This window comes from Aspergillus brasiliensis (genome assembly GCF_001889945.1).
Source record: "Aspergillus brasiliensis CBS 101740 unplaced genomic scaffold ASPBRscaffold_18, whole genome shotgun sequence".
In the NCBI taxonomy this organism is placed as follows: domain Eukaryota; kingdom Fungi; phylum Ascomycota; class Eurotiomycetes; order Eurotiales; family Aspergillaceae; genus Aspergillus; species Aspergillus brasiliensis.
In genome coordinates, this window is record NW_027137459.1 from 483395 (window position 1) to 500705 (window position 17311).

Consider the following 17311-nt stretch of genomic DNA (forward strand, 5'->3'; position numbering starts at 1 on the left):
TGAACGCTTTCTTCGCAGCATTAGGATCTAGTTTGAGTTTTAGTATACCATTTAATCCCGCAAATTAAAACTGATAATAAGAATGCAGTTGAGCAAGTTGTTTACAGGTTGAGAAATAGAATGCTTGGCTGCCTTGTCCTTCTACCCAGATTGACTCCAGGGATTGTGACACAGGGAAATTCAATCTGCCTCAACAATAAACAAACCAGATAGACCCGTGGCCAAGTTCAATATACGGAGTATAACCGACATTCTCAAAATATCCGACGAGGAATGAGCAAGAACTTGAATTCTTCATAGTTAAGCGAAGGATCCACAGCGGAAAATATCCCCCTTGTCCGGGGATCCTGACCGCCTACTTTGCATGTCCTACACGCATTCATACTGCTGGACATATTCATCAAAGGTCAGATAAGCGGTCAGTGCGACCGCGGTTGCTTTCGTCCGCCAACCACGTCAACCTCAGCATCGAATCAGGGTCAGCAGTATGGGCCACCCGTCATCTTGATATCATGGATACATTCGAATACAGCCTGGTTATGCTTCCGTATGCTTTGATCTCTTGTGTGCCCGTCTGTGAAACAGTCACTGCTCAGCTAAGGTTCCACTGCTTAGTCCTAGGAGCTTGACTGACCAAGAGGCATGATCGCTGAGAACAGAATTTTCATCCATGGAGCATGATTTTGGTGCTTTTCCAAGCAATTAGCTTTACCGGGATTGCTGATGATTTACGCAACCATCTTCGTGATGTGTGGAGCAATAACACAACTGAGCCCATGGGCCGGTCGTCGTACGGGACATGCTTTTGATGGTTACAAGAGTATTGATTCACAACTTCGTACTATTCATGATTTAGGAGTTTAGGATCTGCTCATACCCAGTGATCCAGGGAAGCCGGCATGCTTTATGACACTCCCACTAGAGGTCGGAGGCTGACAACAGGCTTAGCTCGGGTTGAAGGCACTACTGAGGACATGCCAGCGTAGTCTCTCCGAACTAGGCCACCAGCCAGAAAGCCTAGGTTGTCTCTTTCAGTCTGTAGCCATATCCTCATAACAATTGATATCATTGGTTTATCAATTACTATTCATTCCGAAAGCTTCACGTTTCCTGTTCCTTGGTGTCATCGCGGAGAGCATTGTAGTACCAGCTAGGCAAAACAATGACCGAGCAACCACAATGCACCTGGCTACCACCGTTCTAGAATTACGTCTTTCGCGGGTCAGAGGTTGTAGCTCATGGTCTAACTTTACACCAACAAATCACATAGATTAAGAAAAGGCCCAGGCCTATACAAATTACTTAACCCGGGCGTCATCCCGGCCAGCATGAAGTCAGATTGACTTTAGCTCCCCATTGAAAGATGAAGATGAAATGATGACGAGTGAGGCTAAGATTACGACAATGAGAGACACTTGATATATAAGCAGTGAGACGAAGCAGTCTGTTTGAGTGCTGTGGTAAAACCGTTGCGTGACTGTACTATTCCTCGTGATATATATTTACATCCAACCTACCACATAATGTCCTCTACCGAAGACAGACTTAACGCTCTCCGTGGCTATAAGGCGTGAGTGGTCCTTCCAGTTGATACAAAATAAACTCATTCCAATACAAGTTGCAAATAGCACCCTTAACAACCCTAATACCTCCGACGAAGCGAAGCAAAATGCTCAGGCCATGATCGAGCAGCTCGGCGGAGATCAGCCCCGGGAGGAGCTCTACAACCTCCGCGGTGATGCCACCAAGGACCCTACTCGCGTGGCTGGTGGCTTAAAAGCGTGAGTTTGATTCAGTTCTGATATCAAAATAGCATGAATATTAATCATTTTGACAATAGAGCTCAAAGCAACCCTGGTGTTTCGCAACAGGGAAAGAAGGCAGCGGGCCAGAAATTGGGACAGCTTTCGGGTGAAGCTCCTGAAGAGTAAGATGTTTGATAAGTGTTTTTGATGTTGCACTCAAGGGAACATAATGTGCCTAATAAGAAATAATTAATTATTACGATCGCTTGGCCATTACTATGTGTGTCACGGGTTTACCTACAGAATAGCGATGTAGAATGCCAAAAATCATGTGACGGCAGGTCGCGATCGTTCCTTCACTGCCACCTGCTGTAGTCTTGTCCGCCCCTCATCCCTCAATTTGCAAGCTACGAATATGCTTGTTATGGATTCAGATCTGATTCATCTATTAACTGGCATTGAACATTCTAGCAACGTGTCATATCTCATCATCTAGGTTGCAAGACCATTGAATGGGCTAAATCATCAACCAAGCATGCACTCTCACGCGCTTTTCTTCTTCTTCCTCCCATCCAGCAGTGCTGGAAGGTCGTCAACAGTAGACTTCCCTTCGAGGATATCTGACATGAAGCTAGTTAGAGCGTGATCAGAACTGAACATCAAAAAGATGACTTACCATGAACAGCGACAAACAAGGGAAATTCCTTCAATTGGTCGTGCTTCGAAAGAAAGTCATAAACAGCGTATGCCGTCGAAGTCCCCTGCAATTTCTGACCGTTGAGCTCCTTTTGTTCAATTTCATTGACACTGACCCCCTGCTCTACTGCGTGGCAGGCCGACCGGAAGTTCCGCCCACCGCTACACGAGGAAATCACGTCTGCTAGACCCGCGCTCTCCTCGGTGAAGGTTCTCTCATCCACAGACTTGGGGAACCACGTCCGACCAAATTTGATCATCTCCAGGATACCCACACGCATAATTGCAGCCTTGGCATTTTCTCCCCAGCCCTTTCCTGCCACGAACCCCGATGCCAATGCTACTATGTTTTTGAGGGCACCTCCTAGAGCCACCCCGGCAACATCGCGAACGTGATGGACATGGAAATATGGACGGGCAAACAGAGTCTCCCACAGCTCGGCATCGACAGCGGGAAGATCCTTTGGCACCGGGTGTAGCTTGACATGCGTGGGTTTGGTTTTATGTTGCCGCTGCTCATCGATCTTGATCAGGTTGTCCTTCGGCGTTCCATTACGCTCCTTCACATCCATCGGAGGTGTGTCGTACCCGATGGTTGTCTCACAGAATTTCTCCGCGGCCACCTCTGGGGCGATGTTGGCGCCGGACAAGGCACCGCAGTAGATGCCCAGTCGCTCCATGATAAGCTCCGAGTGAAGGGTCACGGTTCCGTCTGACACGTCGACACCCTTGATACAAGAGATGCCTCGCGCATAGGGGAGATGGTGCCCGACAATACCATCGAGGGTCTTGCCGATGAATTGATGGGGGAGATTGAAGACGAGTAAGGTAGCATCCTTGATGGCTGATTTGAGGTCTGGGTCGGCGACGACGTTATCAGGGAGGGCGATATCTGGCAGGTACTTGACATTCTCGTGAACATCATTGATGACCTCGGTCAATTTGCGCTTCTGGCCGCCTAGTCTCTTGTGGTGTTTGGACGATTCAGGAACCTCGATGTCCTCCTCAAATACCCACATGCGCACCTCTGGCTCGAAAAGGTCGGAATGCTCCTTGGTGTTCTCCGCGATAATCTTGGAGATGGTGGATCCCCTGGAACATAAGGGTAGATAGGTATTAGCCAAACTCGCGGCACCGGCAGGGAAGAGACGGTGCATACCAGTTACCGGAGCCGACCACGGCCACCTTGTGCTTCTGTGTGTGCTCAGGCATCTTCAGGAATGTCAAATCGATGCAATTGTTCAAGAATCAATGGTTGCGTGAACATAAATGCACCTCAAGACTGTCGAGGTGCCATTTGATCAGTGGTTTATAATAGCTGGTGAGAGTTCTGACAGTCCGGGGCTCTGATGTGAGAAGGACGTCATCGCCCTGTTCACAGCCAGCTCATGTCCTCTGCGTTCCCTCCCTACTATTATTCTCCCCAATCAAAATGACGGCCCTGTCAGTTTAAATCGATCAATAAGGATACTCTAAAGTCCTCTGCAACCTGCTTTTTCTGTGGTCACTGGCTATGATGACTGCTGTACAAATCCATGGTTTGCCACGGCTGCCTCCGACCGTACCGAAACCACCGCCATGAGGTCATCCCGGTCCCTGTTGTGCTCGGACGGTGGATGACCCTCAAATCATACACAAACAATAAGTTATCTTCGATAAAGGGAGATTGGCAAATGAAGTCAAGTCAAGTCCAGACTAGGAGTTCCAGGAGTTCCAGGCTATTTCGGGTCAGTCGCGCGAAATGTGCGGTGCAGCCGCGATGGCACCGCACCGTAACCGGATCTGCTGCGGCCAAACGAAAAGTTTAACCCGGAAGGACGGATCAATAGTGGCTGTCAGATATCGATCGCAAGCAATATCGATTATTCGAAGGGTGTGATAAATTCGTCCGGTTATCTGTTGCCTCAAACCCATTAGTTATCGCCGCCGTCTCGGTCAATCTCACTCGATTCTGTTATCCACGCCAAATCTTGCTCATCGATTTCTCTTATCTAAGCTTAACCGGATTAAGCACCCCATTGGGGCACGACCGACTTGAGGGGCGGATGGGATGAATCCTGATAGGCCACAATCTCCTCTTCGGTCAGCCCTCCGCGTGTTCAAGCCCAATTCTACTAGCCTGGCTCTTTCACCTTCCTCAGTAAATTTCTTTTTGGGCCTCGGACCCATGGCTGGCTCAGGGACCGGTTGCTTGCTAAGAGGTTGAAACGGCGTCTGTCGAATCACGGCGCGTCTGCGAATAGGCTGTGGGCGGCGACCTAAGGGCGCATCACGAATGAGAAGGATTCGATAACGCCATTGGGGCGTCCACTTTAGCTTCATACTACTGCTTTTTTCTCTTCCCGATTTTTTTTCCCCCACCATGATGGCCAGCCCTGGCTTGTGCCACCTGCACAGTTCTCACTTTCTAGCCATTCGGCGTGAAGCCGACCGACTTGGCAGCCGGGGTCTGTGAAAATGCTGCGCTGCTGCTGCTCGATTGCGCCATCGCCCCCTTACCTGATGCGGAGAGGGCGAGGAGTCACTCGATCATGACACTTCGCTATAATTGCGGGCTGCCTCCACCCCTCTGCTGCGGAAGAAACTGCTTGGGAATGCGTCTTTCCACCTCATCCGCCTCTGCGCGCTAGATCCCGGCTCTTCACCATGGGCCTATCCACGATTTTTCGCCGGAAGCGAGACGATGCGGCGCCTTCTGATGCCGGCGACGTATCGCCCGTGGCCACCACGACGGGCTACCGGGAGGACCAGACGTCCGACTCCGTATCCAAAGCGGCGTCCGTGAAGGAACAGCCCGTGGATGATTTGGAGAGGAGCCAGAAGACCGAAGAGCCCAACGTGGTTGAAACCGCGGCCGAAGAGGACCCAGAGATCGCCGCGCTGCCCCTTGAGGTGCGCCAGTTGGTTAGCCTTACAGACGACCCCACCCTGTACACAATTACCTTTCGCTATTTCGTTCTGTGCGTGATCTTCGTCGTACCCGGTGCCTTCTTATCCATGATGAGCCACTTCCGTACTACCGAGGCTCCATACTCCGTTTTCTTTGTGCAGATCGCGTGCCACTATGCAGGGCACTTTCTGGCGCGGGTCCTTCCAGCCTGGGTGATCCGCGTGCCCTTCACCAGCTGGTCCTTTAGCCTTAACCCAGGGCCGTGGAGTATCAAGGAACATGTTCTGGTTACCTTGACGGCGGCGTCCGGAGCTACCTATAACCTGGGATATACCCCGATCGCAATGGCGGAGCTCTATTACGGTGAGAGGGTCAATGCTGCTGTGGCTATCTTCTTCATGTTCGCGATTGTCTGGATTGGGTATGCCTTCGCAGCACTAGCTCGCCAGCTTTTGCTATATGACCCCAACTTTATCTGGCCGCAGGCTCTCATGCAGACTACATTGTTCGAAACATTCCGAAAACAGGATGTGTCATCCCCCCTTGCGCGGCGGCAGATGAAAATTTTCTTTTTCTGCTTTCTGGGCATGACATTGTGGCAGTTCTTGCCCGAATACGTTTTTCCGTTCACATCTTCCCTTGCCTTTTTGTGCTGGGTAGCGCCGCATAACGCCGTGGCCAACTTCCTGGGATCCGGGCTGGGAGGTATGGGACTGCTGAACCTGTCTCTCGACTGGTCGAACATCAATTGGAACGGATCTTCGATCCTTCTTACGCCATGGTGGACGCAGGTTGTTTTGTTCCTGGCCTTCGTCTTCAATTGTTGGGTCCTACTTCCCGCCGCGAAATGGGGAAATCTGGGATCCTACAAGCACGGCCTCATGTCTAACTCTCTGCTGACAGCGAACGGAACGACCTATCCTACCCTTGAAGTGGTCACCTCCACCTATCAGCTGAACGAGACCGCCTTCGCGGAGTACGGTGACATGTACATGGGTCTTCAGAACCTCTGGGCGACCTTCTTCGACTATGCGAAAGTGACCGCAGCAATTACATGGATTTTGACCTTCGGCTTCGTCCAGATTCGGACTAACTTGATGAAAGTTATTCGGTCTCGGCGGAAGGCCTCGCAGGAGAAGGGACAAAGCATCAACCACCAGTATCACGATCGTCTCAATGTTCTCCAGCGCACATACAAGGAGATCCCGCTCTGGTGGTACGTCGCGCTTTTCATGGCTGGCTTTGTGGCTCTGATCGTGACGATTGCCTGTGGCTATCTGTGGATCCCGATCTGGACCTTGTTTGTGGCGCTGGCGAGCGCCGCTGTGCTGGTGGTCCCATTCGGCTTTCTGTATGCCATTTCGAACTATCAACTGGCAGTGGGATCCTTTAATGAGCTGGTGTATGGCTACATGGTCGAAACCCCTGCTGGAAAAAGTCATCGGCACCCCTGTGGACCGTCCACATACGGATCGATTGCCGGCGATGCCTGGTACCGAGCGCAGTACATGCTGCAGGACCAGAAGATCGGACACTACATGCATATCCCGCCACGAACGGTATTTTTCTCTCAGATATTCGGCACTGTCCTCGGTATTCCAGTGAACTACGCCGTGATCCGATGGGTACTCAATACGAAAGGAGACTATCTGTCGGGGAAGAAGACCGATCCGTTGAACCAATGGTCGGGTCAGTCCTTGAAGTCCTCGAATACTCTGGGTGTCCAGTACGCAGTTCTCGGACCAAGCCGACTGTTCAAGGAGCAGGAAATGAAACCTCTACCCTGGGCATTCTTGGTGGGCGCGGTGCTGCCCCCGATCTTGTACATTGCGCATCGCACACTACCGCGCTGGATGCGCATCGACCTATGGAACGTTAGCATCTTCTTCTCCGGATTGGCGGTCTTCTATGGTAATATCAGCACGGGTTACACATCGGCAATCATCGGTGGATATGTTGTCATGTACTGGGCCTATCGGTATCGATTTGAGGTCTGGAAACGCTATAGCTACATGGTGGCTGCTGCTTTCGATGCGGGTTTCAACCTGAATATGCTGTTGATCTTCCTGTTCTTCGGCTCGGGCAAGCAAATTTCCATGCCAAACTGGTGGGGTAATAACTCCGACTCGGTGGAACGATGCTTCGCCTTGGATTGATTTTTTGATCTCTACCAAGCAACCGACCTTCTATGTGGCTTCTAGCACTCAGGCCACCTTCAACTGACGAGGGTGGCTTTCTTCCTGTATCTAATATGTACATGAACGGGGTTGAGGGATCGTTCTAGACTATTTCCCCAACCTTATGATAGACGAAAAGCAGTAATGATATCCCCGCTTCAATTTTGGTCTGTGGTAATACCTGCTTGATCCGACCTAGTATTGGGGTGGCGTTGTAAGCTCGGGTAAAAAGCTAATTTACAATGCACAGACCCCGGGATGTCAATGACGTCTCCCATGGAGCAGATGGTCGATGCTCATTGCCGGAGATCCTAGATCATGATGCCGTGGCTGAAACTCTACTGACAACTAAGCCACCAGGACGGGAGGAACGAGGGACAGTCGACTCTCCTCCCGTTACTTAAACGCGACCGGGCTTTCAGTTCTCGGCCCCCATCTGTCAATTCGTGTGAGGATCACCATGCCAGAACAATAATGATGCCCGTCCTTCGGGGAAATCTGCCGCTGCTTGTCGGCTCCTCAAGATGGACGTGCTGGGAAGAGCTGCTGGTGATGTCGCTCTTCGGGGGACTCTATCGCATCCATGGTTGCGCACCACCAATCATATCCTGGCCGGTATATGGATTTTCCTCAGCACGAGTTTACTCGTGATGCGGTTATACACCAAGATCCACATAATGAGGAAGTTTTGGTGGGATGATGGTACGCTTCACTTGTCCTATGGGGTGGAGAATAATTGGATGATGGCTAATGCAGCCAACAGTCTGCTTAATTCTCGCTTGGGTATTGTGTAGCAGTGACAGCCTCGTCTCGGTCTTTGCACTTACATGTGTCCGCTTTCACAGACATTTTCGATGGGCACGCAGTCAGTTATTCTCTGTATGTTTGCGCGACGCGCTAAACCTAAAGAGCATAGTCTCTAACGCCCCCTGTAGACGGTTACAGCCGTGGAGGCTATGGGGTGCACCTGATGTACCTGCCTCCCTCGGTTCTCGATATTTATGTGAAAGTCTGTCGCGAGTCCTGCTTCTACTGTTATCATGGCATCGTCGCTGAGAGCCATAGACCCTTCTCGCCGCCGCCATTATCTACGTTCCTGCCCTAGCTGCGGCCAAGTTCGCCCTGTTGATGCTCTACTATCGCCTGTTGCACATGATCCGCTTGTGGAGATACGTTATCTTCATCGTCACCTTCGTCATTGCCAGCTACACGATCGCCCTCACCCTGGGTCTCATCTTCCCTTGCCAACCCATCGCTAAGAATTGGGACTTGACCATCACGACTGGCCACTGCGTCAACCGCGTCGGATTCTATCTGGCCACGGCGATTACCAACACCGTTAGCGATATCGTCTTGATCATAATCCCCATCCCAGTCATAGCAAAGCTGAAGGTTCCGCTGATCCAGAAGCTCGGGATCGGCTGTATGTTTGGGGTTGGTTGTTTGTAGGTCCCTGTTCTTCTTCTTCTTCTTCTTTTTCCCCCCTATGATACCTTCCCCATGATTGACTGAACTTTGACCATTTACATCACAGAACTATAATCACCAGCATCATCCGTCTAGCGACTCTAATGCCCCTGGCAACCTCCAAGGACCAAACATACGAGATTGCTCTAGCCGTCATCTTCGTGTGCGTATAGAAAGTACCCTATACCAAATGCTGTATGGATCTAATTAATATGATCTAGTTTTATCGAAGCCAACTTCATCATCATCTGTCCCTGCCTTCCGTATTTAAGACAGTTCCTGCGCTACCATGCGCCCTGCTGGATTGGTGACACCGGCAGCAACAGCAGTCAGTCGCGACCGTCGGCTTCTTCCAACCCTAGTTCTACACCGTCGAGTAATCGGCGCAAGCCCGGGTTGAGTGTGTTGCAGGATGATATTGAACAGGCGCTTAGTCCGCCGCTGGAGGCGCATTGTACCTGTATGGTGGGTGCACAGCAGGGGAGTTCGAGTGATAAATCGAAAGAGCTGATTGGGGAGCAGAAGTAGTGCTCCTTTGATATTTTGATCGATGTATATGCCTAGTATGATTTTGCAACTAGATAGACTGTACTATTATCAGATGCTATACTGTATCAATATGTGGAGATTTATCCCTTTTGAGTATACATCGAAGATGCTCAAAATACGAGTCACTTGTAATCCTCATTTTAAATTACGGTCTCCTAGTATCATCTCCATCTCATAACCTTCCTGAAAGATTGATGATCAAGTACAAACCGGACTCGCCGTCGGCTTCACCACCGCATTCGTCGGATTCGTCTGCGAGCATCCATCAATCACGCCGAGCAAGAAATCATCCTCTGCGGCCTTGTATGCTGCTCCGCAGTTAGGGTCACTAGTGATTTTACTATCAGTATACTTCACATCACATAGACATCCATCACCAATCAAATAATGTTAATGGAAGATGGAAGGTTGATGAAGGGTCATACCTTGCTCCGCCACTGGCATTATTGAAATACGAGCAGATATCATGCGAAAAGCAATCTTGCGTGTACGCATTTCCTAATGCGGCTCCCGTACATCCGGCTCCGCAGCGTCCGTTGCAGGAGTAACTGTTTTTTCAGAGTTTGTTATTAGCCTAGCTATTTATTTATTTATCTTTTTACTTTCTTCACTATGGTTGTTGTGGTGACAGAAATGTGAAGTATATCAGAGGAGCGGGTAAGTGGAATAAAGGGAAGTAGAGGAATGAACATACTCGCCATCACCAGAACTATTCTCGCCATAGTTACTGCCTACCACGCCCACATATGTACAGGTTTGATCATCGCTGTTGGTCCAGGTGGCTGTTGCGGTGGCGCCGACTTTGAGGCATGTTACGCTGCGCTTTTGGTGGGTTGCCGAGGGGTGGGCGGTTGCGGTTAGAGTGAGAGATAGAGATAGGAGGATGGGGAGGAGGGTGGTGGTGTAGATCATCTTGATGATATTGAGTTTCTTCTTATGTGAGGAGCATCTGAATGATGACGAGTGGTGGATAGATAGTTGTAGTTGCTTTGGCTTGAAAGGGATACTTCTAGGTACACAGGTTGCTGCAGGCTTGAAGATGAATAAATGGGGAGATACTTTGTTAAATATGAGGTTGCCTACGAGGTGCCTCGTCTCGTGTAAAGAGGGAGGTACTACTCTAGTCAGAAGCTACTTGGTCAAAGACTCGTCAGTCTCTCATTGAGTTTATTCCTTTCCTTCCTATAGGCGGGCGTAATATTGTCCGCTACGGAGAATGCTCCGAGTAGAGGTGATCCTCCGCAAAGTGCATGATTCATGTATTTACAGATGATTATGCTGCAGACTGCTAAATATCCCCACTTTCTGCTCGGCAGCATTCTCGGACATTAGAAGTGATGGGATAGGGGCTGGGGGCATCCTGCAGATCCACTTGAGGGATTGCATCAGGGCTTCTAAAATGACGTTTGGCCTAGATTGCAGGGGAGGCAGGATTAGGTGTGATGTTGCTGCGCTAGAATATACATCATAATGCGATGGTAACTTCAGAGGAACTAGCGGTTACTGTTCACAATGGATCCTATCTGTTTGAAGAGATAGCTGAATTCGCGTTGATACTATGGTCTGGAAACGTCCTCACAGCCTGGATGCCTGACATGACACCTCAACGGTCAGGTACCCACTGCAGTGAAGCTAGGCTAGCCCAACGGGGACTAGTGTAGGGGCCCAACATCCTTCATCTTCTTCAGGAGATTGAGTCTTGCTTCTGTTTCTTCCCCTGAAAGATGCAAGCGGGGTCTAATATCCGGTGTTATACCTAATTCTGGCCTCTCTGAGTGGCTTTATCTAAAGTGAATGATTCTTTAGTCTTTTCGATATCGAATACAGCGCCATGATGAGGTCTTCAAAGGCACACGCGCTGCCTATGCACAGTCATAGGTTGTGGCCCTGCGCATATCACGGTCATTACATATGGAAGACGAATTAGATCATCCAGGTCGGAGACGGAAACCAAGAACGTTATGAGCCAACTCTCCCAGGATGCCAAATATCGACTATGCATGAGTGTAATACTTATAGCTGTGGTGATGCGGACTTGACAGCTAGATTCTATCTAGGTTTCGATATGCCAAATCGGCAGAGCTTATACTAGTAGTAGCTAGAAAAGGAATTGCAACAATCCTTCAATTTAAGAGATGAATGTATATATATCGACCACCCAGCGACTCTATAGATGTTGATTTGTAACCCTTCAAACGCTCCGTCTATCTCCATATTTCCTCCTCCTGCAAATACTACCATCACCCCGGCGCCCCTTATTCTATATCCGATGGCTCAGATCAATGATGGCTCCTTAAGAGAAGGACAAGAGCAATCTTTCTGATGCTTGCAGAGGCGGAGCTGACTGAACTTATAGGTACTAGATCTGCAAAGAGCATTTCGCTCATTCTGCGGACATGTACCAGAACTGTGTCCTCTCCTGATATGTCACCAACATATACGATCGCGCGTAGATATTGGACTTATCTCAACTCTGATACTCATTGACTAGTAGTAAGTACCTCATCATCTCTGTCTATGCTGGAGGTAGCATAAATTGAGTCATATCAAATCTAGTCCAGGTGATTGCTAGAGCCAGAATGACCCTGGGAGGAGGAGCCATCAATTTGTATACATTAAATTAAAGACAAGGTATAACTTTTTGTTACCTCGGCTCACTCCCCAACGTCATCGTCAGGTGACCCATCCGCTTACCTAATGCCTATCACCCCGCCGCCAAAAGATGTCCCTCTTCTTCCTCTCTCCTCCATACATCGAACTTCTCCACTGCAATCAGCAATTGACGTTTATTTCCTGCAAGTTTCTGCATAGCGTCTACTCGGAATATCCCTTCCTTTTGTGCTTTCAGAAATTGACTTCTTCCCATAATTTCGGCGTTACTAGTGAGTCTTCATTTGTGCTTCTTCCCCGCATTCTTGATCCGACCCATATCCCGTCACAGAAATAACTGACTCGTCTCCTTGCTTCCAGAAACGAATCACAATGGCGCCTCCTCGGATTTGTGTGATTGGATCCCTCAATATTGATTTCGTCACCTACACCCCACGCTGTCCCGATGCCGGCGAAACCCTCACAGCCAATTCCCTTGCCATCAGCGCGGGTGGGAAAGGTGCCAACCAGGCGGTCGCGTGCGGTCGCGCCTCCTTCGCTTCCAAGGACAACCAAGATGCATCCGTGTATATGATCGGTGCGGTCGGAGCTGGTGACCCCTACTACTCGGCGCTTCTCCGCCCAACATTGGAGGGGTCTGGAGTCAGCACAACAGGAATCCAGGAGAAGACAGACAGCCAGACCGGTTCTGCTACAATCATCGTGGACGAAGGTGCTGGAGGAGAAAATCGCATCTTGTTCGTCCCTGGTGCCAACTACTCGGGAATGGATAATGTTGATGCGGTTCTCGCTACCACCCGGGATATTCTTCCGGAACAAGGCGTCGTTGTGATGCAGGGTGAGATTCCGAGATCGACTACCTTGGACCTGATGAAGCACTTCAACAACCCTTCCTGCGCCTCTCACCTGGTTTTCAATCCTGCGCCGGTCTTCACGGAAGGAATTCCCCTCGCTGCACTTGCCGGCACGAGTGTGCTGGCCATGAATGAGACCGAAGCTGTGCTCATGACCCAGGCGGTCAAGGAGCACCTCACCCCTGCCCAGCTGCAGCAGGACCTAAAGCCCGAAGAGCTTGCACCTCTGTTCCACAAACACGCTCAGGTTCAGATCGTTCTGATCACGCTTGGAGCCAAGGGAGCTTATTACTCAACCGCCACTGGCAAACAGGGCTTTGCTCCTAGCGCCGCGGTGGAGAAGGTCGTCGACACCACTGCCGCTGGAGACACGTTTGTTGGTTACTTTGCTACAGCCTTCGCCAAGTTTGTCGCCACCGGAGCTCCCCTGGCAGATTTCGATGCCCAAATCGAATCGGCTGTCCGAAAGGCGAACGTGGCCGCCGCAGGGTGTGTGCAGAGGAAGGGTGCGATGCAGAGCATTCCCTTCGCTTATGAGATATAGTGCACATGGCAGAGTCTGAACCATGATCACTCCCATCCAACATGGAGCACTGGCCCATGATCCTTACCAAAGTCGGACTCATGGGCCATTAATACGACACCAAATTCGACATGAATTAATGACCGTAGACTTTCACATAATATGCTACCGACGCTGACAAGGTTGCGATACCCGCAAATATGCAGCGTCATTCAACATAGATTATACCATTATGACACGTCCTCATACACTATGAAGGACTACAAATACAGTACAGAATTCTAACATAGAGTGGGCTTTTCTGAATCCCCGATTGAAATCAATATGATATACGTATGATAGAAAGCCTGTACAAGATGGTGCTAACATTATTGTTATTGGGACCATATTGATTCGGCCCAACCGTGCACATCTACTTCTCAGCAGTCTTTTCCACTTCCGTGGTTTGAATGGGGTCCTCCTCCGCATGGCTGTTTTCATAATTCGCTTCATCGGTCATGAATTCATCGTTGTTCAGGTACCTGAAGCGGTACCAAAAGAAAATGGTCTGGAGAGCGAGGGCAACGGCGGGGGCACCCCAGATCCAGATCAAGTCGGGGTCCGCGGTGACGGGCAGGAGGATCTCTCCCAGCGCACTGGACAAAGCTGTCATGAAGAGGAAGATTGCCATGACTAGACCTCTCATACTGGCCGGGGACCGAGCATACGCCAATTCATATGCCGTCACATTGCAGAAGATTTCCGAGAGGGCACCCAAGATGGTGTTCGGCAGCTGCCACCAGATGCTGATGGGGCTGACTTCGGAGCAGGAGGAGGCGTAGTAGCCGCAGGGCGAGGTCTTGTATACGCGCCATTGGACTAGGGCACCGCACAAACCGGAGAGCGCGGCCAGAGTGAAGCCGAATGTCATCCGCGTGATTCGCTTGAACGGGATGTTGTACCGATAAAGCAGCGGATAGATGAAGTAATCGACGATCGGCACGGCGACAATGATGGTCAAGGCATTGAAGTTGCTCAGCAGATCGTTCGGAGCACCGTTGGTCGTCATCGAGGCACCCTGGTTCGTCGAGACCGACCCGATACCGCCGTCATTGAGGTTGTAGATGGGGAAATAGAAGAAGATCTCCGTTGCCACGAGGGTTCTGCGCACGTCATCCACGAGCTTGTCGCTCCAGTCGACGTGGATCCCCTTGGCTGCCAGGACGCTCGGTTTCGCCGCATCGAAGAAGTTCTTGCGCCACACCTGCCACTTGTTCTCGCGCAACGCAGTCATGGTGATCTTGATGGCCTTGGCGAGATCGGAGTTCCCACTGGGCGGCGTTCGGTACGTCTTCTTATAGACGGCCGCCAGCACCACGGGCAAAATGAAGTAAATGATTCCGGCGAGCAAGAAGGCCAGCCAGTAACCCACGTATTTCTCTGCATAAGTGGTGGCCAGCATGTAGAATGCTCCAACGTTGATCACTCCATAGAAGATGAGCATTGTCCGAGTGGCCGTCATCTCGGGATCCACAATGACCTTCTCCCCGGACTTCAACACTTTGGTGAACTGCTTCTGATGGCGGTATTGGTCCAGAACGGTGGGTGCGATGTTGGGCTTGAAGATACCGGCGCCGAGGGCCAGCATCAGGAGCCCGATGATGAATGGGGGCGCGGCGTGCGCCGTGCCAGCTTGCAGTACTGAAGGAATTGCGCCGATGATTTGAATGATGTGGGCAAGACCACAGATAGCGATTCCGACACAAATGGCCCAATACCGACCGACATATACGTCGGCCCACCTAATATCTGTGAGCCAGACACGAGCAGGTGATCGATTTTGGGGGGATTGTCTTACCATCCACCGAAGATAGGAATGACATAGGCCAGGAACTGGAATAACAGGACTAGTCCGTCACTGGCCTGAAGGCCCATTCCCAGCGCACCAGCGGTCTCCTGCGTTCCTCGCGGAGGTGCACCCGAACCGTTTCCTCCTACAAGCAACCGGTCAGCGTTGTGAGAGAACCAGGGATGGTCGAGTCCAGAGGGCACCTTTCGGAAGAGGGAACTCAATAAAGTTGGAGAACACCGTCTGGGCACCGTAGTAAGAGGCTCGCTCGGCGAACTCTACCAGACACAGGGAGTATGCGATGATGGGGAGATTGGCCGGGACCTTGCGAAGGCTGTTGATCTCTTCCTCTGTGGGTGGCGGGTACTCCTCGTTCTCCAGCGCTTGGGTATCCACCTCATAGACATTCTTCTCGGGGTCGGACTTGATCTGTACATCGGTCTCGTTGGTGGTTTCACTGGTGATAATGGTATCGGCGACGCGCGTCTCCCCGGTTGAGGCAGCTAGAACCATCCACTGTTGTCAGTTGGGGGTTCGAAGCCATGCATGCTGCCACACCTACCCATCTTATGTTAACTGGGCGCGTGACGCCAGGAAGGTTGGTGAAAGAGGTCCAAATTTGTCAGTCTGGAGCGGAATGAGACTGCGACGCCAAACCTCCTAATCTTTATAGTATGCCCAGGAGTATGGCTGCTAGCAAGGTCGGACGGACCTCCGGCGGTGGTCAAACAATGGTTTAAGTAGCCCCCGACGACGGCCATGCAAGGGCGAATGCCTGGACAGGCATATCGCGCAATGTAACACCCACCTTTGCTATCAGTTGGGCTATTCGGAGGTGATTTCCACTAGCAGGGGTCTGTGCCTTAGGGGAAGTCTATCAGTGCTCGACTGTCCCACTCCCCATCGCTGATTCGAATGAATGTCCGATGATAACGATTCGGTGGTCCTTTGCGCCATCGGAACCCACCAACCAGACCGAGGGAACAAAATTAGTCTCGTTGCCAGCGATGGGGTCAAGATAATCGATACTGATGCCATTTGCTCGGAGTCCTTCCCTGCTCGTGGCATATTTAATTGTTCCCCTTTTTCTCCATGTCGGGTGACCTTATCATACCCGACCGTTGGCCAGAGATTTGCCCCATAACCAGGTTATTCAATAACCTGCATCTCCTGATCGGAGTGCTAAGACAGTTCACTGTTCGTTCACTTTGTACGTGAAGGGCTACTCATAGTGAAGTAATCTTAGATGTCGAGAGTCACTTCGGCTCGTTGAGGTGCCCCGTTTTCAATGAACCTACGAGGGTGAACACCATCGCCCGAGGAGCAGCTTGTCCTGAGGATTAGCAAGTTAAGAGCCATACTTTCACGCAAGAATAGCGGAGCGGGAAGTCAATGTCCTGGCCAAAGTTAGTCTCGCAGCACTAGCTTCTCTGGAACATCCTGACCGAGGCAGTGGTGGGCTTGGATTCGCCCAAGCGTCAGCTAAGGCCACTGCCCAAGGCTGTCTGGAAGCTTAGTGCCACCTGGAGAATCCTGGACTGACCTTCGACTGGGCAGCCTATTCGCAGACCAGCCTGGCTTGCAGGCAAGCCACTCAGCACGGCAAAGCGTTCCTTCCGTGCCATCTCATTTGCTCACGTCTCATCCCTATCGCGTCTAGTGAAGAGGGTGTCGCTGATGGGAGATTCTACTGTGTAAGTATGGGAAATTACTTTTCCAAAATTATCAACGATGGCATGTTGTCTTGGCATGTCATCGCCTTATCGGACACATGGCCCAAGGTTCGCCCACGGGTTCGTGGCGAGAATGTGGACCTGCTCGAAGCGTGCTTGAGGGACTTGGCTTCGTAAGCTCACTTGTAGTGACCTTTACATGCATTTCCAGGGCATGGGAGTGGTTTGCGACCGGACAAAATCCAGGCACAGAATCATGTTTGGCCGAGAAGGATGGATATGTCTAGCCCAGACAGTAA

The 17311-nt window shown here is 50.8% G+C and overlaps 7 protein-coding genes across 7 annotated transcripts; 4 read left to right on the forward strand and 3 right to left on the reverse strand.

Moving 5' to 3' along the window:
• Positions 1–1523: 1523 nt before the first annotated feature.
• Positions 1524–1931, forward strand: ASPBRDRAFT_200593 (Con-6 family protein; the record flags this gene model as incomplete). Its single annotated transcript, XM_067621452.1, has 3 exons — positions 1524–1570; positions 1629–1781; positions 1841–1931. 3 exons carry the CDS (start codon positions 1524–1526, stop codon positions 1929–1931), a joined length of 291 nt encoding a protein of 96 aa, XP_067474231.1.
• A 222-nt stretch (positions 1932–2153) lies between these two features.
• On the reverse strand, positions 2154–3653 carry ASPBRDRAFT_78908 (glycerol-3-phosphate dehydrogenase family protein; the record flags this gene model as incomplete). The annotated part of the gene is made up of 3 exons (XM_067629429.1): positions 2154–2365; positions 2422–3533; positions 3601–3653. The coding sequence occupies 3 exons, from the start codon at positions 3651–3653 to the stop codon at positions 2289–2291; spliced, it is 1242 nt and encodes a 413-aa protein (XP_067474232.1). The 3' UTR covers positions 2154–2288.
• A 1434-nt stretch (positions 3654–5087) lies between these two features.
• ASPBRDRAFT_136984 (OPT family oligopeptide transporter) lies at positions 5088–7487 on the forward strand (the record flags this gene model as incomplete). Its single annotated transcript, XM_067618854.1, has 1 exon — positions 5088–7487. One exon carries the CDS (start codon positions 5088–5090, stop codon positions 7485–7487), a length of 2400 nt encoding a protein of 799 aa, XP_067474233.1.
• Positions 7488–7932: 445 nt separating this feature from the next.
• Positions 7933–9651, forward strand: ASPBRDRAFT_187807 (uncharacterized protein). The gene is made up of 7 exons (XM_067620110.1): positions 7933–8210; positions 8272–8291; positions 8354–8387; positions 8444–8517; positions 8574–8953; positions 9043–9138; positions 9197–9651. The coding sequence occupies exons 1-7, from the start codon at positions 8033–8035 to the stop codon at positions 9501–9503; spliced, it is 1089 nt and encodes a 362-aa protein (XP_067474234.1). The 5' UTR covers positions 7933–8032; the 3' UTR covers positions 9504–9651.
• A 71-nt stretch (positions 9652–9722) lies between these two features.
• On the reverse strand, positions 9723–10436 carry ASPBRDRAFT_136658 (uncharacterized protein; the record flags this gene model as incomplete). The annotated part of the gene is made up of 3 exons (XM_067618816.1): positions 9723–9852; positions 9950–10072; positions 10219–10436. 3 exons carry the CDS (start codon positions 10434–10436, stop codon positions 9723–9725), a joined length of 471 nt encoding a protein of 156 aa, XP_067474235.1.
• Positions 10437–12488: 2052 nt separating this feature from the next.
• ASPBRDRAFT_48526 (ribokinase) lies at positions 12489–13808 on the forward strand. The gene has a single exon (XM_067626104.1). It carries the CDS (start codon positions 12507–12509, stop codon positions 13530–13532), a length of 1026 nt encoding a protein of 341 aa, XP_067474236.1. The 5' UTR covers positions 12489–12506; the 3' UTR covers positions 13533–13808.
• On the reverse strand, positions 13785–16084 carry ASPBRDRAFT_187813 (putative MFS peptide transporter). Its single transcript, XM_067620111.1, has 4 exons — positions 15902–16084; positions 15543–15842; positions 15349–15484; positions 13785–15292 (listed from the first exon to the last, which is right to left on the reverse strand). Exons 1-4 carry the CDS (start codon positions 15903–15905, stop codon positions 13924–13926), a joined length of 1809 nt encoding a protein of 602 aa, XP_067474237.1. The 5' UTR covers positions 15906–16084; the 3' UTR covers positions 13785–13923.
• Positions 16085–17311: the final 1227 nt, after the last annotated feature.

What these genes read in the sequence shown, in the direction of transcription:
- ASPBRDRAFT_187807 (XM_067620110.1), top strand. Translation starts at nt 8,033, where the DNA reads ATGGACGTGCTGGGAAGAGCTGCTGGTGATGTCGCTCTTCGGGGGACT. An exon ending in ATGTTTGGGGTTGGTTGTTT is followed by an intron (nt 8,954 to 9,042) that starts GTAGGTCCCTGT and finishes TTTACATCACAG; the next exon opens with AACTATAATCACCAGCATCA. An exon ending in GCTCTAGCCGTCATCTTCGT is followed by an intron (nt 9,139 to 9,196) that starts GTGCGTATAGAA and finishes AATATGATCTAG; the next exon opens with TTTTATCGAAGCCAACTTCA.
- ASPBRDRAFT_48526 (XM_067626104.1), top strand. Translation starts at nt 12,507, where the DNA reads ATGGCGCCTCCTCGGATTTGTGTGATTGGATCCCTCAATATTGATTTC.
- ASPBRDRAFT_187813 (XM_067620111.1), bottom strand. An exon ending in TGAGTTCCCTCTTCCGAAAG is followed by an intron (nt 15,485 to 15,542) that starts GTGCCCTCTGGA and finishes GGTTGCTTGTAG; the next exon opens with GAGGAAACGGTTCGGGTGCA. An exon ending in ATTCCTATCTTCGGTGGATG is followed by an intron (nt 15,293 to 15,348) that starts GTAAGACAATCC and finishes CACAGATATTAG; the next exon opens with GTGGGCCGACGTATATGTCG.